This window comes from Camelus ferus, chromosome 17 (genome assembly GCF_009834535.1).
Source record: "Camelus ferus isolate YT-003-E chromosome 17, BCGSAC_Cfer_1.0, whole genome shotgun sequence".
NCBI lineage: Eukaryota > Metazoa > Chordata > Mammalia > Artiodactyla > Camelidae > Camelus > Camelus ferus.
The window spans coordinates 23508180-23529832 of NC_045712.1; the positions used below are offsets into that span (position 1 = coordinate 23508180).

Consider the following 21653-nt stretch of genomic DNA (forward strand, 5'->3'; position numbering starts at 1 on the left):
CAAACAATTCAGACCGCACTGAAAAGCATCCTGATTGATCCTTGAATTGCTTAAGAAATACTTCATGAACTAGATTCAATGGGTAGGTGTGTTTTTGGAGGAAATAATTTTTCCACAAGTGCTGTCCATCAGTGACTTGGGAAGTATTCAAGGAGAGGCAGAAAAACAATAAAAATTCTTTGTAAAGGCACAAGAGATCTGAAAAGTACGTTTTTAAAGGAGTTGAAACCAGTAGTAAAGTTTCATATTCACTTTATTGACTGCTGAAGTTCAGTCTCTGATGCATCTTCCAGCCTTCTCTGATACTGCCTTTCTGCGGCTTTTCTACGGTAGACATCGTCTGTATCAAACAAAGATTTTACTTAGATTTTTAAAAAACTAAGGATTTAAAAATACTCATATATTTAAGTAATTTAGCCAATAGCCTGGTCTGTCACCTGAATCTCAAAGGTAATGTTAAATTCAACGCCAAAATAAACTTAAAACGATTTAAATGAGGACTATGTTAATGGAGTTCCCGATACCAATAGCAGGGTCAGAGTCAGTGTCTTCAAAGATAGGACCATGTCCTAGCACACCTCTCAGCAATTTCTATTCTCTCTGAAATCATTCTTTTTCACTGGCCCCTCAAGGGCACTTGCCCTGCAGCTCTCTGCTGCTCCCTCTGCCACACCCAGGAACTCAGGGTGGGGACTTGAGGGCAGCTTCCTTGTTCTCAGCTGCTGCTTTCCAGATACTGACTCTTTACCCTTTTTCTCTAGGGCTTCTGCCATTTGCCACCATCTCCTCACTGGCACCTGCTGTCTATCACTTCTCTTCAGTTTCCGAAAACGCTGGCATCTAGCTCTGGCTCCTTGACCTGTGCCATCTTCCCAGGCAACCCCACCCCCCACAGGGATGAAGCGCCAGCCCTTCACCTTCCTGACTTCTCCAGTCAACTTCTGCCATGTGCTTGCAGTGTTCCTCTGAAGTAATAAATTCATTCTCCTCTGACCTCAACCTCTACTACCTTTCTAGCCTCCTGATCTTGGACCTCTGCCAACTTCCCCAGGCCCTTGGCCCCTGAATATCTCCTCAGACCCTCTTGTTCTCTCTTCCTGCCCAAGTCAGCTGAAATTCTCTAACTCATCAATATCAACTTTTTGACACACTCTCAAAACCACAACTGCAGGTTACAACTTCCTTCCTTCTCCATGCCTCGCTCTGCTGCTTTGCAGCATAGGACCAACTGTTGCATCTAATTGGTCCACTGTGATGCCTGACAATCCTGTTTCCTCAGCTGTCACCCTGACCTTACTTTACCAACCCCCAAATAGCCATGGACTCTTTCTTCACAGAGAAAAGTCATCAGTAAAGAACTCTTCCAGCTCATTTCCAAGAGCTACTCCTTGCCCTGCTCTGATCCCATCCTGTTCCACCTTCTCTAGGGCCAAGGTATCTCCAAGCCCCTCTCCACCTCCTCTTCCCTGGTTAGTATCTGCATATCTTCGAGTCTCTCCTGGTAGGGGAGAGGGGGCTTCCCTCCCTTTCACTTAGTCAAACTTCCTGAACCTCTTGTTTTCTTTGATAACATACCCTTCTGGTTTTCCCCCTGCCTCTTTGGCCACTCTCAGTCACCCTTAAAATGTTAGAGTTTCACTGACTTTCATCACAATCTGCTTGTGAATGACCTACAAGCCTAGATCTAAGACCCAGATCTGCCTTCTGAGCTTCAGATCTTTATAACCATCTCCACCTCAGCATGTCCAAAATGGAGCCCAGGATTGTCCTGCCTGTGTTCCCCCTGTCCCAGGTGCCCTACCAGAGCCTCTGCTCCTCATGAGTCCATTCAGTCACCAAGCCCTGCCAGTCCCACCTCTGGAGTGTCTCTCAGCTCCATCTACTTCTTGGCATCCCTTCTGTCCCCACCCTAGACCAGGCCACCATCTTAAACCTGGATAACCACACAGCCTAAGGAATCCTGCCAAGCTCCTCTCCACATGTGTTAATACGCTGCTGCTTAAAACCCATCAGTTCTTTGGGATACATTCTTGGTTCTCCAGTCCCTTTGTGGCCCTGCCCAGGCACCTTTCTAACCACTTCATCCCTCAGTCTGCTCACCTGCTTCAGTCCCTCAAACACAGCACACTTTCACACCTAGGCCCTCATGACTGTGCTTACCACTGGCATGAGACACTTTCAACTCCATAAACATTTCCCTCATCTGGCTGACACCTACTCAATCTTCAGGTCCTACATGACGTGGTAACTTCTCCAGGAAGCCTCCCTGCACCACCTAGTCGAATTAAGGTGCCCCACAAAAGACTCCCATGCCCCCCCCCACCTTTCCCCTCACAGCACTGATCACACTTGATAGTAACTGTATGATCTAGCTCTCCCATTAGAGCTCTTCTGGGGTGGGGAACCCTCTGCCTTGTTCATTATATCCTCTCACCAGTGCTCATTAAATATTAGTGAATGGATGAACAGAAGGACTAAATATCTTTAGAAAGCGCTTTTTTTTAAAAATGAGGGTAGACAATTTACAAGTAATACTGCATTTACGGAGAGGGAGAAAACAGAAAGGGCCTAGGAGTTAGGGAAATTTCCTAGCCTGTCCTCAGCTAGTGCTCAGCAAAGCAATGCCAGGCATTCTTTTCACAGTGCTGGGCCCTGGTGCCAATGACTCTAGCCTATAAAGCTAAGCAAGGCAAACTAGCTCCCTCTGGGATTGGACTGAAGAGTCCAGAGAGGACTAGGCAATTAGCACGAGGTTCCACGGACCCTCAGGATCCCACTCGCTACTAGGTGCTGTGAGTAAGTCTATTCCTTACGCCCAATCTCACTGGCATGGGCAAAGGAAAAGCCTGAAAGGAGGGCGTCCTGAATGGAGAGAAGTGCCCTCCCCTCAAAGTGCAAGGAAGGTCTCAAGGTTGGATGCCAGTGTGCCTTTGTCGCCCCGTTTCCTGGAGAGCCAGAGAGGGTCTCTACAGCCCAGCGAAGGGAACTGCACTCGCCCTTCCAACCAGGATAAAATCAGCTCAGCGCTGAGTGGAATGTGCGGTCTGCAATCTAAGGATATCTCCCAGTTAAACGGCTCTCTTGCCGCCTCCTGCCTGTCTGAAATGAAAGAGACTGCTACACCCCCCCCCCGCCCCCACTTACAGAAGGTCTCCTGGCCCACGCGCACTTTAATCATGATCCACTCCATCGTTCCTCCCAGGACAAAAAAGAAGGGCAGGAACCTGTAGACGCCGAGTCTCTGCTTCCCAGGCACCCGCTGCAGAACCCGCCTCACTTGGGCCCTGGAAAACATGCCCGACCAAGGTCGTGGAGAGGGGAACGGCGGCGGAGTGTGGAGAGACGGGAGCTGTCTCAGCCCCTGGACTGGAGCGCTCAAATGAAGCCGAAGTTGCCCTACCGGTCCTTGTGGAACTCAGATGCCAAGCTGCTGTCGGAGCCTCGCACTGCTCCGCCTCGGAGCCAGCGACGCACCCAGAGCTGAGCCCAGGACCCAGAGCTGGGGCGGCTCCGCCAATGGGGGGCGGGGGTGGGGAATGCAAGCGAGTCGGCCAATCAGAGGTATCAGAATTTGGCGGAGTGCGCGTGCTCGATGAGGCCGAGCCCAACCCGAGAAGCAGGCGCAGGGGCCTCGGCTCTGGAGGCGGGGCCTCCCACGTGGCGCCGGCCCGGCCCCGCCCCCTGGGGCAGTCTCTGTGCACGCTGGTACTCACAGTTGGCAGCCGCGCCCCCCTACTCTACCACCGCCATCTTTTTTCTTAAAAGTCCTGATAGAAGTGATGACTATGATGGACTAAACGTGTACTGTACCACACTCTAAAATACAATTACACAACGCCTTGAATTTATTTCGGGATCGTGACTGGTGCCTACACTTCTAAAAATAACAGAACTTGATTGCATTGTTGAAAGCTGAACTTTATCACAACAAAAGCCTAAGCATCTTGTGACAACCAACCATAAAATTAATAAAAGCTATACTGTATGGGACACTTACTGCTATACCCGAACTTGCAGGAGCTTTTTAAACATAACATCATCTCTTTATCACAATAATCATAGACGACCAGAATGGTCAGAGTTTGGGCTTTGTCAAACCACATCCCTGCTCCACACATAGTCTCTTAGCTGGCCTGTGCCTCAATTCCGTAATCCACAAAATAGGGATCTTTCTCTGATGCTGTGAGGATTTAGAGAGTAATACAAATAAAACATTGAACATAATGCCTGGAGCATAGTAATCGACCCATTAACATTAGCAATAATAATAATATGATGATGATGATGATTTATTGAGCTCTAGCTCTTTACATGTACTCCTGAACTTGCTGAACTTCGCCTCTATTTTCATTATCTCCTTTTTTCGACAGGGAACTGAGAAGTTAAAGAGCTTAAGCCAGGTAAAAGCAGAGCCCTGACTCCAGAGCCTTCACTCTCGCTGAGCCCCTGTGTTCGAAGATGTCTATAAGGGGCTATCACCTCATTACCTAAAGGTAAAAAAAAACTGGGGGTATCTTTGAGGAAGAGAAATATTAGACAATCTAAGAAAGTCAAATAACAACTTAGAACCAATAAGAGAGCTCGGTGATGTGGACACAAAATATACAAAACAGTCTGGAGAACAGATGGAGCAAGCAGGGCCCCTAGAAAGGGTTGTAGGGTCTGCTGCTGCCTGGATAACCTGCTTTCTCCCAGGGCCAACCCCACCCAACCACACACATGTGTGCACACACACCTGCTTGGTATTCACTCCGGTTTCTCTTAGTGCCTCTGCGGGCTAGACACCGCAGAGCACCCATCTCCGTCCAAATGAGGCTTACACGTGGCCAGGTCCCCAGTGCCCACCTAGCTCATTGGGGCCCTGGTGGGGGAGAGGCCGCAGCCACCTACCCACGGGCCCACCCCCAGCCTGCGTCAGCACTTGGCCCAGGGGCTGGCACACTGTATATAGGTCCTCAGCCAAGGTGCAGCGAATACTGGAATGTACTCACACCCTTAGACCCAGCAAGGCCACCGTGGGGAGCATCCCAAGGAAAGAGTGCCCAGCTGGCCAGTTCTCTCCACTGACAAGACCCACTGGTGCAGGGAATGGCCTGGTACGCATGCGGAGGACTCAGAAAACGGATCTGAGTGGTAGAGTTAGCGGTTCCCAGCAGGTAAGAGTAATTTCGTTCGAAAGTCTGGTAATATTGCTAGAACGGCAAGAAGGGGTTCTGCGCAGGGAAGCGAGGAGTCGGGCGGGCCGGTGCGGCCATTTGCTGAGGTAGGAACCAGGCAGGCGCAGTGAGCCCTGGCCCACCTCCCCGCTCCAAGTTAAACGGGATCATCTGTGTCAGGCACGAGGAGGGAGAGAGAAGATACTTCAGCGGAAGCCGGCTGAGCTGCAGGCTCCGGAGATCTCACTCAGCGTGGAGCTGGCACCAGGAAGCGCGCGGGAAGGGCTCTTTATTCACTAGATAAGTGAGTGAAACGGCACGGCGTCAGGTCCGCGCGCAGAGCCAGTCACGGACAGTAGACGAACACGACCCTCGCTGCAGAACTAGGGGGAGGGGCGGAGGATCTGAGGTCCGGAGGACGGTAGGTGGAGGAAGGGGCGGGAGGACTCGAGAGCTGAGGGGGAGACAGAGGACCCGGGAAGGGGTGGCGCGGGGTGCACCCACCGCGCTCCCGCCTTCTCTCTTAGCCCTGGAACGTCGCGGGGACGGGCGTTCTTAGGCCCTCGGGCCTCCCAGAACGGGGAAAGAAGAACCGGGCTCCGCCGCAGTAGATACCGAAGGGGAACGCAGAGTCCTCAGCCGCGCGGCAGGCGGGGGGAGGGGGCCGCGGAGCCCTCCCCGCCCCGCCCTGCCCGGGACCTCCCGCCCCCGCGGGCCAAGGGGTGCGCCCATTGGCCGGCCAGACTCCTCGCGCCGCGCCCATTGGCCGGCCGCCGTGAGGAGCACGCGGCCACCGTGGCGGGCGCTCAGTCGGAGGGCGGCGGACGGGCCGGAGGGCCGAGGGCTGTGCGGGCAGCGCGCAGCGGGCATGGCGGGTGCGGGGCTGCGGGCGGCCGCTCGGCGCTGGATGCCGCGCCGAGACCACGGCGGGCCGCGAGGCGCCTCATCCTCGCCCTCCTGCCCTGGCTGCGGCCCCCCAGGTCCCGGCTCCCACTGCCCGGGCGCCCCGCGCTCCGCGCCCGCCCCGGCGCCCGCCGGTGGCGCCGAGCCCAGCGCGCACCTGTGGGCTCGATACCAGGACATGCGGAAACTCGTGCACGGTGAGTGAGCCGGGAGCGGTACAAGAGCCGGGGGTGTAGCCCTCGCGGCGGCACACGAGTGCCTGGGTTTCGGACAGACGGACCGAGCGCCAGGGTAACGCTCCCGAGCCGTCCTGGTCATCGTTCCTCTGGGGAAGCGCCATGGTGGGGCTTGCCGGAGCCTCGGAGCCCCACGGCCGGGCGGCTCTTAGGGAGAGGCTCTGGCAGGTGGTCCTGGGAGCCTCGGGACACCGGGAGGCTGGCGAGCGCGAGATTTGTTCCTTCGCTCAGTCTGCAGGAGCTCAGGGTTCCAGAAGCGGCCGCCGGAAGGCGGGGCCCCAGAGACTTTCCTCAGGGTCCCGCCTGCTGGGATACCGCAGCGGAAACGCCCCCAACCTCTTGTTCTCTTCAGGGCCCTTAGCTGGGGCGGGATTACTGGGGACAAAGCCAGCCGGCCGGCGGCGCAGACCGGAGCGGGCTCCTAGGGACTCCCGACCCAAGGATGCCGACTGGACTATTCGGACACCTCTAGATTCCGCCCTGGAGTCTGGCACTATGAGCCCAGGAGGGGACGGTATTGGTTGGAGTCGCCTGGGTCCCCTGGAATCCAGCAGGGTTGTTCCTCTATCCTCCCTCAGCAAAACGAGCTGATGAGGCCCAGGGCACCCTGGTGAGGCCAGAGGTCTGGGAGGGGTGGATATTTGTTCAGGTCTCTGGCCCTGCCGTTTTAGCAGAATATGTGGTTGGGTCTTGGCCCCATCACTGACCAGCTGGGTGGCTCATCAAGCCTGGCCCTTGGACCCTTGGTGTTTTGCATCGTAAAGTACAATTCTTGAGCCTCTGTCACAGGGTTGTGGTGGTGACTCGGAAAGAGGCCAAGAAGGGACAAAGGAGCTTCCAGAGGAGCCCCCCAGGGGTGACATGGCTTTCATTGTTTGATAAGACAAAGTGATCCTGTCTGGAAGATTCCTATTGACTGAACGAGGGCTTCTACTCCAGCTGTGTGGAGACCTGAGAGTGGTGGGTGGACAGGATTCACCTTTTGAGAAGCTGAAGGCAGAATAAGACCCCTGAGGAATGGTACTTTTGAAGCCATTGAGTCTCTTGTCAGGACCATCCCCACCACACACACCCCCTAGTGGACAGGGCACACTTGGGAGTGCTGTTCAAGGAGATAGTTTTCCTCTGGCCCTTGAGAAGACCCCCCCTGTAGAGCAGCCTGAGAAGCCTGCCGTGTAGGTGTTGGGAAGGGATGTAGGGAGGTCTAGTGGGCTTTATTTATCACTCAGGGCCCACCTAGATCTTCAGATCCTCACAGAGACACTCCCCCAAGCTCCTCTTGCTGTGACAGGGGCAAGGTTGTTTCCAAGATGCCATGATGAGTGCCAGGATGGAGCAGCCTTGCACCCCCGAGTCCTGACTCTCCCCTCTGGGTTTTCTTGGGGGAGATTCCGGGCATTGAGGTAATGCTGATGCCTATGGGCAAACTATGACAGAAAGCCCGGCCTGCCGCCCCCACCCTCGCCCCTGTCTCAGCATGGTGACGTTAGAAGGCTAGGCCAAGGGGCAAAGTGATTGAGGCAGTTGGGTGACCCAAATTCACATCTCAACTCCATGGGCTACTGCTAGATGGTTTGGAGCAAGTGACTTCACCTCCCTAAGCTCCAGTTTCTTCCTATGGACGATGGAGGAATAAATATGACCACCTTACGGGACTGGAGTCGGGATTGAACAAGATGAGCCTCTAAGGCACCCAGCAGTAACTGGGTGGTGGCCCCCGCCGAGACTCTCATGGCTGCCATGAGGAGGAGTTGGCCTGGAACCTGGAGCCTTGGACAGGCCTGGAAGCTGGGGGCTGGACAGTAAGACCAGTGGACTTGAGGGGCCAGTGTGGGTGGAGGAGCATGTCTCCTCTCCTGGCCCTGTGCACCACCACAGCCCTGCAGAAGAAGGTGGGATCTTGTGGACCCTGGAGCTATGATTCTCTCAGTCTAGAAGCTGGATTAGGAGACCAGGCCTGTGGGCTGTTTCCCTGTCCTGCTTTGTTCCTGGGAGGATTGTCCATCACTGAGAAGGAAGAGTAGGCATGAAAGCCTGGACTTGGTCAGAACTCTGTGTGAGCAAGGGGCTATACTGCCAAGCAGACCCTCCCCTCCTAGGGAGCTGCTGAGCATTGAACCAGGAGTCACAGTTGGCACCTAGAAATTCAGGACGGTGGGGAGAGACATCTCAGAAGCAGTTCCCTAGAGAGCTGAAGTGTCTCATGTGTGCCCAAGTGAGGAGTGTTCCGTCTGCACCCGTAAGTCTGAAGCAGCTGCTCCACCAGGCCTGGGGCCACCAGAGGAACCAGCCACACCTGTTCCCCGACCCACGCTCTGCACTTGGCTCCAAAGGAAAGGGGGTAGGGGAGGAGCCTGTGTTCCAAAGGGGCCTTCATGGCAGATGTCTGCAGCGTGGCCAAGGGCTTCTGGTTCCAAATTATGATGATACGGCTGAGACAGAAATTCACTGGAGGCTCGGGCAGTTTGGGCCTAAAAGTCTCGGGAGCAGAGCCACCTGAAGCCCCTGCGAGGCAGTGCCTTGTGCACCTAGTCCTCCCTGCTCCCCTCTATCTCCCTGCAACCCGTTTCCTTGAGGGATGTCGGGAACGGGGAAGTGTAGGTTCCAGAGGCACACTGCCCATTTAATCCTACATTTGCTGAGGGTGCAGAGTGGGAATACTGCCCAGAGCGTTGTTCTGTATGACCCTCTTAGTAATTCTGTAGGTTGGTACAATTTTTATTCCCCCTTTAGAGACAAGAGGTGATCACAAGAGGTGATTTTCCTGAGATCATAGTCATGAGAGGGAAGGCTTGATCTGGTCTCTCTGGCCTCAAAGCCCATGCCCTTTTCCCATTTACCTCACCCACTGCACAGATGGGGAAACCAAGGCAGACTAGCCTCAGATCTTCCACCTCATCTGCCTCCCTGAAACCCCGGAACGTGCTCTGCGCAGTGTCCCACTCAGCCCTGCGGGAGCAGCAAGGGGCTTGGGATGGCTATGACTGTCCTCAGAGGGGAGCAGCCTGGGTAATGGCCCAGAAGCTGACATTACACGTCCAGCCTGTCGTAATTAGCAATGTTCCCTGGCTAGAGGCAGCGAATGTCATTACGTCGGCCGGTGGGTGGCTGAAATCCGATTAAGAGAGGCCTAGCTATGAGGGCTGTGGCAGGTGCGCAGAGCTGGAAGCCTGAGCAGCGGAGGAGCTACCTGATACCCACCATCCCAACCCTACCTTCAGGCAAGATGGAAAGGGTCAGAACATAGCCAGGTGTCTGATGGGGCTTATGAGAGCATAGGAGGCATGGCTCAGAGCAACTGGTGGGCTGCAAGCGATGGTGTAATTCAGAACCCACAGGGTCCTTACCCTACCCAAGTGACCCTGGGGAGTGACTTCTCTCTGAGCCTCACTGAGCTAAGAGTACCATCCGAGTGTTTCATGATTGCCCTCGTCATACTTGCACCTCCTTGTAGATCTCCTGCCTCCTGAGGTGTGCAGTCTCCTGAACCCAGCAGCCATCTATGCCAACAACGAGATCAGCCTGCGAGATGTCGAGGTCTATGGCTTTGACTATGATTACACCCTGGCCCAGTACGCAGACGCGCTGCACCCAGAGATCTTTAATGCTGCCCGTGACATCCTGATTGAGCATTACAAGGTGAGGCTAGACAGGCAGGGGGCCCAGGTCCTGGAGGCCGGCAGGGCCCAGCTTGGCCTAACCCCAGGTTGGAGTCATGGGGCTCCCCTGGGCGGGTGGCTGAATTGATCCCCTGAGGCAGCTGCTCAGCCAGCAGGTCTGGCAGTGCTGCTGGCTCAGGCCTGGCCTGATTCCCCCCAACAGTACCCAGAGGGGATTCGGAAGTATGACTACAACCCCAGCTTTGCCATCCGTGGTCTCCACTATGACATTCAGAAGGTGAGTGGCTAGACCACTGACTCCCTGGCCCCTTCTGACTGGATGTGGATTGGGGCTACTTCCTTAGCACCCCATCTCCTTTGGGGCGGTCTTTTCATCTGTCTACCCCCTTGGCCTCAAAGCTATAGCTTCCTCTTGATGTGCACGTGATCCCCTTGGTACCATCCAGTTGGGGCTTCAGCATAGGGGCTGGAAAAGGCTGGCTCAGAACCAATGGCAAACTTCCTCCTCACCACCCATCTTGCTCCCTTGGTGCCCCTAGAGTCTTCTGATGAAGATTGATGCTTTCCATTACGTACAGCTGGGGACGGCCTACAGGTCAGTGCTGACTCTGCCCTGACCCCACCCCAGCCCACTTTCCCCCACCCTACACTATGGCCTGGGCTCAGGACCACTTTGGACTGGTGATGTTTGTGCATCCATCCAGGGGCCTCCAGCCTGTGCCAGATGAAGAGGTGATCGACCTCTATGGGGGCACCCAGCACATCCCACTCTACCAGATGAGTGGCTTCTATGGCAAGGTACTTGCTCCATCTGCCATCCCACTGAGGGCAGTCAGCTCAGTGACCTCACTATGGGTGCTGGCTCCCTGGGAGGTGGTGCCCACATCCCTGTGGGCCAGCCCTAACCCACAGGCTACACCCTTCTGCCAGTGTCCCAAGACAGAGTTGGAGCTCTTGGTCTCCAGAGCTTGGGGTGGTGAGGCTGGAGGGGTTGCCAAGTCAATGGTCCCTCCCCAGGGCCCTTCCATCAAGCAGTTCATGGACATCTTCTCACTGCCAGAGATGGCACTGCTATCCTGTGTGGTGGACCACTTCCTGGGCCACGGCCTGGAGTTTGACCAAGCACACCTCTACAAGGATGTGACGGTAAAGACACTAGGCCTGCCTTTAGGGTGGCAGGGAAGATGAAGTCCAGCCACAGCAGGACAGTTCCTCCTGGGCTCCACTGTACCCTCACTGTCCCTCCACTGCCCCCAGGATGCCATTCGGGATGTGCACGTGAAGGGCCTTATGTACCAATGGATCGAGCGGGACATGGGTAAGGGAGGACATTCACCCTGCTGCGGCCTGCCTGGGCAGGTGCAGGGCTGGCCCTCACAGACCCATCTCCTCCTGTCAGAGAAGTACATCCTGCGAGGGGATGAGACATTTGCTGTCCTGAGCCGCCTGGTGTCCCATGGGAAACAGCTGTTCCTCATCACCAACAGTCCTTTCAGCTTTGTGTGAGCCCCGCCCCGCTGGGAGGAGGGAGTGGGGCAGGGGCCCTGGTTGGGGTGGATGGGCCTGGAGCCTCCCTCAGACACCTGCCGCCTGACCCACCCTGTCCCATCTCTGCCCAGGGACAAGGGGATGCGGCACATGGTGGGCCCTGACTGGCGCCAACTCTTTGACGTGGTCATCGTCCAGGCAGACAAGCCCAGCTTCTTCACCGACCGGCGCAAGTATGGGCCTGATGGGGCAGTGGGCCCAGGGAGCGGGGAATGGCCTCTGTTTACTGCACTGTGTGCTTGGAATGGGGACAAGCCCTTGCTGACATGTAGCCCATGTGAGCAGGGGGGCCTTTGCAGAGCGGAGAGGTGCCTGGCCTGGGGTCCTGCCACAGATTGAATGAAAATTAGCCTCTTTACCCCGACCCTAGGCCTTTCAGAAAACTTGATGAGAAGGGCGTACTGCAGTGGGACCGTATCACCCGCCTGGAAAAGGGCAAGATCTATCGGCAGGTGAGCACCGTCTAGGTGGGAGTTGCACCTGGCAGGGGCCCCAGGGCCTAGCCAAAGCCCCAGGCTGTGGAGGGGCAACCACACAGCCTCCTGGGTCCTGACCAGCCACCACACATATACTGTGGGTCTGTCCCCTCACAGGAAGTGGCTCCCAGGGCCCAGGCCTGGGCAATGTTGAGGGCTTGGCCTCTAGGCCAGGCTGCCTGCGTTTGAATTCCCACTCACTACTGGATAGCAGAGGGAGCCTGGCCCAGTCGCTTGGCCTCTCTGTGCCGTGCTTTGTTCGTCCGTAAAAGAGGTATAATACTCAGCTTGAGTGGCGGTATAAGCTCTCAGGTGGGCCGGACCTTCGCTAAGTGCCCAGTAAATGGCACTGATTTCACTTGAGGCTTGAGCACTCTGCTGCAGCCAGACAAGCCTGGTTGGGGCCCCAGAGCTGGGCTGGTGGGGGGTGGTTCACAGGCCTCTAGGGAGACCCCCTTTCCTGGCTGGCTGGGAAGATGAGAAAGGAGCCTTGTGCTGGGAGGTAGATATTAGGTGGCTGTTAGCAGGAGGTGATTAAGGCATTTGGCTCTGGATGGAATGCGGAAACCCTGGTGGAGATGGGGGGCGGTTCCAGAAAGTGTCGGGACGGAGGAAGCCAGCAGTTCAGCCACTGGCACAGCCACAGGGAGCTGCCTCCAGTTACCCAGTGTCAAGGCCCAGGCCTGGCTGCAGGTACTACTCCCACCCTGCTGGCCCCCTTGGGTGCAGGCTCTTCCCTCCATTCTGAGGGTGACGCTCTCCTTTGTCTCTAAGCCTGAGGAGGGTCACACACCTTTGTGGGGAACATGCAGTTTTCTTCTTTGGCAGGTTTAAGACTTCTTTATGCCTGATCTGAAATTTCACTGTGTGCTTGCTTCTCGGCTTTCTTAGCTCTAGTCCTCTCCCTCCCTCCGTCTGTCTCCTGTTGCTGGAGCCTCCATCCTGCCTGACTTGGCACTGGCACCACAAGTCTGTCCCTTGGCACATCTTCAGTATGTGGGCTCCACCCGCTCATACTTCCGTCTTCCGAGGGGTCCCCTGTTCCTCAGCCTCTCCACTTGAATTTATTTCAACAATTAAGTCCTTCACAGCCACCTGTTCGCCCCCCAGCTTTCCTCCCCTGGGACTCGTACATGCAGGCTGCTCCAGTAACTCCTTTCTGCTGGGTGTATATTCACTTCTGGGCTGTGGGCTCTCGCCCTGGAGGCAGCAGGACTTCCTGCTCTGGGCCTTCCTCCTCCACTACCCCACCCCACCCCTTCTGCTGCCCTCGGAGCTTCCTCTGCTGTGTTTGAGCCTGGCTGAGTGTTTTCATCTTTTCTCTGGCTTTGGTGCAGGAGGGGCAGGCGGCCTCAGAGTAAGCGCTGCCATTGGTCTGCTGGGTCCCTGTGGGGGTCACGCCTGCTGTTTGTTTCCCACAGAGACTGGACTCAATCCCTAGCCTGGGGTGGGTGTGAGGCCACAGGGAGGGGAGGCTCAGGGCACCAGGCCAGGCCTACAGGAGACTTCCCTGCAGCAGGCAGACCCCCTTCCTGAGTGTGAGGGGGGAGGTGGCGAGGGCCGGAGGGGACAGCGAGGCCATGGGAAGGGGCAGCCCAGCATCCGGCCCTGCTGACTGGGGATGTGGGAGGACTGGGGGTAACAGCCCCGCGGGGTTGCCCTTGGCACTTTGGGCTTAGTGGCCCCCTCCCTGTCCTCCAGGGAAACCTGTTTGACTTCCTGCGCCTGACGGAATGGCGGGGCCCCCGCGTGCTCTATTTCGGAGACCACCTCTACAGTGACCTGGCGGTGAGGGCTGTGGGGCTGGGCCACAGTTGGGGGTGGGGGGAGCTCCTAGCCAGCACTGAACCCTGTCCTCCACCTTGCCCACCAGGATCTCATGCTGCGGCACGGCTGGCGCACGGGTGCCATCATCCCAGAACTGGAGCGTGAGATTCGCATCATCAACACGGAGCAGTACATGCACTCACTGACGTGGCAGCAGGCGCTTACCGGGCTGCTGGAGCGCATGCAGGTGCGGGGGCGGCTGATCGTCTGCAGGGAGGCGCAGGGGCGGCCGCCTGGGTGCACAAACCCAGCACGCACCTTGTCTCTCCTAGACCTACCAGGATGCCGAGTCGCGGCAGGTGCTGGCCGCCTGGATGAAGGAGCGGCAGGAGCTGAGGTAAGCAGGTGGGGCCTGGGCAGGAGTCCCAGCCCAGCCCCGCCCCCTCCAGAGTCCCCCTCCTGAGTGCCCGTGTTCCCCTCTGCAGGTGCATCACCAAGGCCCTGTTCAACGCCCAGTTTGGGAGCATCTTCCGCACCTTCCACAACCCCACCTACTTCTCACGGCGCCTGGTGCGCTTCTCTGACCTCTACATGGCCTCTCTCAGCTGCCTGCTCAACTACCGCGTGGACTTCACCTTCTACCCCCGCCGCACACCCCTGCAGCATGAGGCACCGCTCTGGATGGACCAGCTCTGCACTGGCTGCATGAAGACACCCTTCCTTGGTGACATGGCCCACATCCGTTGAGGGCACCTTTATTGTCTGTCTGGACCAGGCCCAGTCCCTCCTGTCCTGCCCACTCTGGGCAATAAAAGCCATCTCCCTCCTGCTTGTTCCTCTGCTTCAGTCCCAGCCACATCACTTGACCGCGAGGATCCTCTGGGTGTCGGGGCAGTCCTCCTCCAGGAGCGAGTCCTGCGGGGAGGAATGTTAGTGCCTGGGCCGAGACCAGGCCTGGGTCCACTTTCCCAACTCCCCTGCCTCCAACACTCACGTCAAAGGGCTCACAAAAGGCATCTGGGCTACCGAAGACCGGGTTAGGGACAGAGACCAGGGTTGGGCTGGTCCCTTTTTGCCAGGGGGAGAAGTCATCAGCAGCGTCGTCTTCCACCTGGCAAGAGGGGTGAGTAGTGAGGGGCCTCAAACAAGATCAGTGGGCCCAGACCCCCACCAACTCCATCAGGCCCCCACCCAACCTACCTGGAAGGCAGAGAAGCCAAAGCCTGTGGCCCTGCCTCGGGCGCGGAGGTAGAGGGCTCCGGCCACCAGGCCAAGGAGTGCTCCAGCAGCTACCACAGCCCCCACACCTGCTGCCACAGGTGGGGCCTCAGGTGCTACCACTGCCCGCTGCAAACAAGGAGAGCATCAAGGACCTTTCCAGAGCAGTCCCCTCACCCCCTGCAGCTCCGCCCCCAGCCAACTCACGGGCTGTGGGGGTGCCAGGAGGGGGCTGGCCAAAGCATGGATGATGCCATTGAAGGCCACGATGTCCCACATGATGACACGGCTAACTGCAACTGCTCCTGGGACCTGTAGGGAGACCAGTCAGGCCCAGAAGGTGAGTGAGGACTAGGGCCAGCAGGGGAGGGGCAGCCACCAGACTCACCACAGGGGCCCAGGAACTGTTGTCGGGGCCCACACTACTGATGACGAGGCTGAGGCCCGAGTGGGCAGGAAGCAAGGTGCCCTGGCTGGCATTGGTGCTCAGGAAGGTGGTGTTGGAGGCGTGCAGCTCCAGGTCTGGGCCACTCAGCGTCTGGGCAAAGCAGGGCCTTGTTGGCCTGGGCCAGACGGAGCAGAGTTGGGCCCTGCTTTGCCCACGCCCCCTGTTAGTTACCATATTGTCCACAAAGCCTTCATTGACAGGAACAAAGAGTGTCTTATAGGTGAGCTCGTCATTCAGGAAATCCAGAAAGTCGAGACCCCTCTGGGTAGCATTGGCGTATTCCAGTAGCATCTGGGAGAGTGGGAAATCAGGGTTGTGGGTGGGCTCCCTCCCCACGGATCCCAGCTACCCAACACCCCCTGAGGATGGGCTCCTGCACACCCCATAGAAGGTGGAGAAGTTGGCAGTGGTGGCCAGTACATCAAGCAGCTTCCCATTGCACACACTGGTTCCATCCCCCACAAAGCCATCGCGACAGCGGCAAGCCACGTCTGCAAGAAAGGTGGCTCAGTGGGTTGGTAGGTCAGTGAGCAGGGACAGCAGGGACAGGGGCGTGGTGGGTGGCTGCACCTTGCACACGGTAGCAGTAGGCATCCCAGCGCTCTGACAGGTTCTTCCGGGCACCCAGGCTGACCACGCCCACCTGACCATCACCGCAGTCTGCCGCGGGGAAAATGACGGGGTGGGCAGCCGAGCCATTGGCCAGCCAGCCCACAAGGCAGAGGTGGAGGCCCAGCTATGGAGGCAGAAGGGGATGCTGAGACCCAAGGCCCAACTCAAGGGGTCCCCCACAGGCTTGGCTTCAGACTCCTGGGCCCCATGCACCTGCTGGGCAGCAGAAAGCTGAGGGAGAGAAGCAAGGTCAGCCCCTTGGGCCCTACAAGCTGCCTCCGCCTCTGAGAAGTTCAGGCTGTACGGGCCACTGGTGGCCTGGAGGTGGAAGACACCAGCTCGTTTCTCTGCAGAAGGGAGGGGCGCGTGGTCAGTGGGCTGGCACCAAGGTAAAGCAAGGGTGCTGAGAGTGGGCAGGGAAGCACACCCTGGAAGTGCAGGTCCGTGCACACGGCATCCACATGACACGGTGGGGGCTGGTCCAGGCAGCGGTCCACAGGCGGCTCGGGCTCCTCCAGACAGTGCAGTCCGTCACCCACATAGCCGGCATGGCACACACAGCGTCGGGTGTTCTGGGACAGGAGAGCAGGTAAGCCCCCTTCAGGGACTGGGACAGCTGCTTTTGGGGGGCCTCCCCACCTAGCTGCTTGGCTCCCTGCCTGCTCACCGGTCCTGTGTTCAGGCAGTCTGCATGCTCGCTGCAGCCTCCACGGTGGCCGTCCTCACAGGGATTGCGGGCCCGGCAGCTCCAGCCGTCACCTTCATAGTCAGGTAGGCAGGTGCAGGCGACTCTGGTGCCTACCTGGCTGCAGTTGGCGTGCTCACTGCAGCCACCACGCCCATCCTGGCACAGGTTCACCACTGGAGGGCAGGGAGAGGTAGTTGGGCCAGGTGACAGGAGAGGAGGGGAGTGGGGCCTCCCACCTCACACCCCCGTCCACCTGCTCACCTGTACACGTGTAGCCGTCCCCTTCATAGCCCAGGCTGCACTCACAGCTGTTGCCCACGCGGCACACGGCCTGGGGTGCGCAGGGTGGGGCACACACGGGCTGCAGCTCTGTCCCCCAAGGCCCACCCCACATATCCAGATTAGTGGCTGCCTTCCTGGGGTCCTCCCCCACCTGAGGGTGCAGTTGGGGCATGCACTGGTGTGTGCGAGTATGTCCAAGTGTGCAGGGTAGGCACAAGCACAAGGCCCACTTACCCAGCTGCACCTCACAGCGTGGCCCAGTCCAGCCCTCATCACAGAAGCAGGAGCCAGAGCCCCCAAGGCCTTCATCACAGCGGCCATGGGAGGTACAGCTGCAGGCTGAGGAGACGGACAGGCAGGGGGACTGTTGGCATGTGGGTCAAGGGAATCGCGAGCAGCGTAGGGCAGGGTGGATGGAGCAAGACAGCTAACCTTGGCAAAGGGGCCCAAAGGCACCCGGAGCGCAGAGTTCACACGCTGTCCCAGCAAACCCTGGACGGCACCTACAATACCCGGTGCCACTCATGCCGTCCATGCACACGCCATGGTCACTACAGGGGCTGCTGGCACCACCAGGGCAAGCTAGGGGACAGGGTAGAAGAAGTGAGGTGAGGCAGGGCGCTTGTCAGGACCCCAACAGGTGCATCCCCAGCCCAACCACATCATCCATCCTCCACCCAAGTCCCCACGCTGCTAAGAACTCTCCAGGTCCCTGTGCCCTGGAGAACACCCAGACCCTCGGTGTAGGAGCTGGCACCATCAACACACCCACCCCAGCTCTTAAGAGTGTTTTCTCTGGGTAAAATCCACTCACCCCTGCCCCAAACCTGCGCCAGCCCTTGACCACCCCGACACCCTTTCTGAGGCACAATGGCCAGAGCTGTGCCCGTGGCTGTCTTGAGAGCTAAAGGAGCCAGTCAGCATCTGCAGCCTCAGGACGCTCACCTCGGCACTCGCTGCCATAGTGGCCAGGGCAGCAGCTGGGCTTCCAGGTTGTGGTGACACAGTTGCGGTAGCATCCCCTGCCCAGGCCTTGGGGCTGACCCCAGTGGCTGGGCCGGGCCCAAACACTACGCAGTGCCAAGGAGTGCAGCGGAGGAGACGTCCAGAACTTTGAGAAATAGCGCCAGCAGGCCTCGGGGCTGCCCTGGGCCAAGAGGAATCAGGCTGAATGCCTGAGTTTGGTGGTCCCTGGGCCCTGCCCCACCCTCAACCCTCCCCAGCTCACAGCCCCTTACCTGCTCCTGTGAGCCCTCAGGACAGGGTGGTTCCAGCCCACAAATGCTGCAAATTTTCTGGAAAGAAGGGAGGCCAAAACATAGCAAGGTCAAGTAGTTGGACAGGACAGGTGGGCTTAGGCCCCTCCCCATCCACCTCTGGCCTGTGACCTCCCTCACCAGCCACAAAGGCCGAGTCTCAAAGCGGTCACAGCGGGCACCAAGACCAGGTGGCTCCAACAGCTGGTCAATGCCATAGGCCAGGCCACCCTCAAAGGGCAGGTGCCGCTGAACAATTCGGGCGTCTTCCTCTCCCACGGTGAGCTCACCCTGCAGGTGGAAGATGTGGGGGTACATGAGGGTCACAGGTGTACTGCAGCCCCCCACCACTGCCAGGGCTCCTGCCTCCTGCTTCCCTCATTCAACCTTTCTCCCCAGACTCACCGGCCGGGCACGGCTGCAAGAGAAGGAGATGGGGGTCCCATGCATGGTGCGCAGTGGGCCCAGGTTGGGCAGGTCAGATGCCAAGGCCTGAGCAGATGGAGCCACAGTTGGAGCTGGGTGGGCTGGCTGGGTGGCAGGCAGTGGGGACCAAGGTCTGGGGGTGTGCCCACCTCGATGTTGCGGATCACGTGGCCCCGCAGAATGGCTGCCAGCTTGTCACGGTGGTCCTCATGGTACAGCCAGACCTGGCGATCAGGAGGCAAGGCTCGCAGGGCGGAGTCTGTGGGCCATAGCATTGTGAGAGGCCTATGGGATGAATCTCGAAGCAGGGGCAGGAGGCCAGCCATCTGGTGGGACAGAGCAGATGTGTGGCAGTCAGCCCAGTCAGAGACTGGTGGGCAGATGGAGGGGGCTGACTATAGAGACCAGGCAGGGGTTCCAGGGACCCAGGTGACATTCCCACTGGCCACACTGTAGCCATCCCAGGCAAGAATACATGGACACACATGCATGTTGTCAGCTATGTAAGCACACATAAATGCACCCTTGTGCTCCACAGATTCTCATGGACACAGTCTGTGCATATAGATGTGCTCACACAGGCAGGTGTGCACAGACAGGTGAGTGCATACATTGACAGTCACCTGCATAGACACACTGGCATGTGCACATTTGCGCACACTCTCACATGCAGAAGTACCGTAACAAGGCCGCTGAAGATCTTGTAACCGAAGCTCTCGGCAGCAGCGGTGATGTTTCTCTGGAGACAGAAACTCGTGAGCAGTGAGGTCAGACAGGATAGCAGGATCCCAGGCCCCCAGCTCCCAGGCCTGCACCCAGGGTCATACCCGTGGGGTGGGAGCCATGTCAGGCTCCCAGTGCAGGGCTTCAGGTGGCAGCAGGACGCGGTCGAGGAAGTGCAGGACACCGTTCACTGCCTCGTGGTCACTGCTCACCACGCGCGCGAAGTCATTGATGTAAACGCTGCCCTGGGGGGTGGGGGGACCAGTACTGAATGAAGAGATTAGTGGGGTGCTTGTGAGCTGTGGGCGGGGCCTGAGGCAGGGGCAGAGCCTGGGTTGGGCAAGTCTCGTGGCAAGAAGGCGGGGTCAAGGCAGAGGGAGGTCTTGCCTCCCACCAGGACTTGGTTGGTGGGTGTGGCACCGGCACGGGGCCAGGCTGGGAAGTCCTGAGCCCAGCACCGGCCCGTTGTAGTGAGTGGGATCTGGGGCCAGACCCATGTCCCTCTCATTCTTTGCCCTGGCCATGGGAAGGTGAGAGGATTCTAAAGGCATGGGGACAAGGGCTCAGGCCTTGAAAGCACCTGAGTGCTGGGTCTGTGGACGGCTCATGTCAGGGGTGGGGACTGGGCCCACCTCCCTCTCGTTGAAGCGCAGGGGGTGCCCGGAGAGTGTGGTGGCATAACCCGCCTCCAGCAGCTCTTGGCTCCGCAACTGCCGGCAACCGACCACGTGGTATCGGAACACCAGTTGGCGATTTGCGCGAATCCGAGCCAGCTCATCCTGGAGTGGGGATCGTGAGGGTACAGGGGGGCTGTGACTGCCCCTCTGCCCAGGCAGTGCCCATCCCTCCCCAGCCTTGCTTCAGGGGCTGAGTTACCTGTGACAGGTTGGCCATTAAATCTGCATGAGGCACGAAGATTGTGAAAGGCCCTTCCCCCTTGAGCTCCTTGTATTCCTGGTGGGGGAGAGGGGAATACTCTGAGTGGAAGAAGGGCAACCTGGGACCAACTAGGGCTTCCACTGATCTTTCAGGAAAGATCTGGACTCAGAAACCAAACCAGCTAGTTCTCTGACCAAAGGAGACTATCAAGGCCCAGAGACAGGGAGGAGGTGCAGGTCAGCGAGGCCCCAGGTGAACCAAGGAAGCGAGGCCAGCCGGTCACTCACCAGTAGGTGGAGGCTGAAGAATGAGGCATGCTTGTCCCGAAGGAGCTCCTGGGGCAGGGGAGGCAAGGGTCAGCTCAGATTTTGATTGGCCCCCATTCAGGGCTGGTGCCTGTCCCAGCACCTGTAGCCCAAGGTCTGGCCAAGGCAGAGACGAAGAAAGGAAAGCCAGGGTGGTCTGAGCACAGGTCAGGCCCAGAGTGGAATTGGGTCAGGCTCTGGGTCATGTTCAGGGTCAGGATCAGGATCAAATCTGGGGTCTTAACCATTATCATGGGTCAGCCCCATGGGGGGCACTGCCAAGGCTGGGTCAGGGATTCTACTTGGGTGTCATTACCAGGCCGACTCGGGCACGGCAGGTGAAGCCATCACCCACGGTGTGGGCTGCACTGCAGGTGCACGTCCTCTGGCCGTCCCCTGTGCTTTTGCACACGGCGTAGGGGCTGCAGCCTCCGTTGTTCTGAGTCACGAACAGGAGAGAGAGGTCAGTGACTCCTAGGACTCCTCTGCCCCAACCCTGCCACCACCTGCCCTGGGGAAAGGGCCATGAAGTTCTCTGTCCAACCCCCAAAACTCTGTCTTACTAATCAGTCAGCTTGAGCTTGTGCTGAGGGTAGTTCACCCTTCAGAGGCCCTTAGGACCCTGCTTGGGGTGAGGAGGGCCAGCTCCTGCACCAGTCCCCTCCCTCTGTGAAACTGGGTGGGGCCTGGGGGTCTGACCTGGGAGCAGGGGTCCAGGAGCTCACAGGTCCGGATGCCGTCCCCACTGTAACCCTCACGGCAGCTGCAGGAGACCTATCCCAAATCATAATCAGTGGGGCTGCTAGGACCCAAGAGTGGGCCCACTGCCTGGGTAGGAGCACCCCCTCCCTGGGTCCGGTCTGAGGAGGGCCGCGCCCTATGAGGGAGTGGCACAGCCCTGTTGTGCTGACCTGCTGGGGGCCTGTGGGGATACAGTCAGCGTGCGTGTGGCAGCCCCCGTGGTGGATGAGACAGCCATTAACTTCTGAGGGAAGAGACACTGGGGTGAGGAGCGGCCCTTGGCAGCCCCCTCTGTTCATCTGTCCATGCAGGTACTCTTCCCCTACCCTCTGAGCACCCTCAGTCCCGCAGCCTGTGTGCCCCTCAGCC

At 58.2% G+C, this 21653-nt stretch overlaps 3 protein-coding genes across 7 annotated transcripts in view; 1 reads left to right on the forward strand and 2 right to left on the reverse strand.

The window, feature by feature from the left end:
- Positions 1-235: 235 nt before the first annotated feature.
- Positions 236-3529, reverse strand: SMIM4 (small integral membrane protein 4). The gene is made up of 2 exons (XM_006179998.3): positions 3145-3529; positions 236-340 (listed from the first exon to the last, which is right to left on the reverse strand). Exons 1-2 carry the CDS (start codon positions 3293-3295, stop codon positions 249-251), a joined length of 243 nt encoding a protein of 80 aa, XP_006180060.2. The 5' UTR covers positions 3296-3529; the 3' UTR covers positions 236-248.
- Positions 3530-5711: 2182 nt separating this feature from the next.
- On the forward strand, positions 5712-14535 carry NT5DC2 (5'-nucleotidase domain containing 2). Its single transcript, XM_032458341.1, has 14 exons — positions 5712-6256; positions 9750-9934; positions 10118-10192; positions 10455-10510; positions 10620-10713; positions 10933-11061; positions 11173-11233; positions 11315-11417; positions 11535-11636; positions 11834-11915; positions 13641-13727; positions 13813-13953; positions 14039-14103; positions 14192-14535. Exons 1-14 carry the CDS (start codon positions 6025-6027, stop codon positions 14451-14453), a joined length of 1674 nt encoding a protein of 557 aa, XP_032314232.1. The 5' UTR covers positions 5712-6024; the 3' UTR covers positions 14454-14535.
- The window catches only part of STAB1 (stabilin 1), a 28622-nt gene continuing 21395 nt past the window's right edge, over positions 14427-21653 (reverse strand). For 2 of the 5 annotated variants that reach the window (XM_006179997.3, XM_032458335.1), the window contains 27 exons: positions 21455-21528; positions 21243-21317; positions 20860-20982; positions 20526-20573; positions 20236-20313; positions 19992-20138; positions 19464-19604; positions 19316-19375; positions 18786-18962; positions 18616-18702; positions 18352-18501; positions 18193-18249; positions 17900-18101; positions 17387-17536; positions 17189-17293; positions 16934-17041; positions 16652-16845; positions 16412-16556; positions 16198-16331; positions 15943-16108; positions 15754-15863; positions 15544-15663; positions 15313-15462; positions 15132-15236; positions 14907-15053; positions 14701-14817; positions 14427-14621 (listed from right to left, as the gene is read on the reverse strand). In XM_006179997.3, coding sequence (XP_006180059.2) covers positions 14565-14621; positions 14701-14817; positions 14907-15053; positions 15132-15236; positions 15313-15462; positions 15544-15663; positions 15754-15863; positions 15943-16108; positions 16198-16331; positions 16412-16556; positions 16652-16845; positions 16934-17041; positions 17189-17293; positions 17387-17536; positions 17900-18101; positions 18193-18249; positions 18352-18501; positions 18616-18702; positions 18786-18962; positions 19316-19375; positions 19464-19604; positions 19992-20138; positions 20236-20313; positions 20526-20573; positions 20860-20982; positions 21243-21317; positions 21455-21528 — 3227 coding nt within the window. In that variant the 3' untranslated portion in view covers positions 14427-14564. Of the gene's footprint in view, positions 14622-14700; positions 14818-14906; positions 15054-15131; positions 15237-15312; positions 15463-15543; positions 15664-15753; positions 15864-15942; positions 16109-16197; positions 16332-16411; positions 16557-16651; positions 16846-16933; positions 17042-17188; positions 17294-17386; positions 17537-17899; positions 18102-18192; positions 18250-18351; positions 18502-18615; positions 18703-18785; positions 18963-19315; positions 19376-19463; positions 19605-19991; positions 20139-20235; positions 20314-20525; positions 20574-20859; positions 20983-21242; positions 21318-21454; positions 21529-21653 lie in introns of those variants that run through there. The other 3 variants (XM_032458336.1, XM_032458337.1, XR_004312140.1) reach the window with 3 other exon arrangements.

What these genes read in the sequence shown, in the direction of transcription:
- SMIM4 (XM_006179998.3), bottom strand. Translation starts at nt 3,295, where the DNA reads ATGTTTTCCAGGGCCCAAGTGAGGCGGGTTCTGCAGCGGGTGCCTGGG. An exon ending in CGTGGGCCAGGAGACCTTCT is followed by an intron (nt 341 to 3,144) that starts GTAAGTGGGGGC and finishes TGTTTGATACAG; the next exon opens with ACGATGTCTACCGTAGAAAA.
- NT5DC2 (XM_032458341.1), top strand. Translation starts at nt 6,025, where the DNA reads ATGGCGGGTGCGGGGCTGCGGGCGGCCGCTCGGCGCTGGATGCCGCGC. An exon ending in TTCTTCACCGACCGGCGCAA is followed by an intron (nt 11,637 to 11,833) that starts GTATGGGCCTGA and finishes CCCCGACCCTAG; the next exon opens with GCCTTTCAGAAAACTTGATG. An exon ending in ACCTCTACAGTGACCTGGCG is followed by an intron (nt 13,728 to 13,812) that starts GTGAGGGCTGTG and finishes CTTGCCCACCAG; the next exon opens with GATCTCATGCTGCGGCACGG.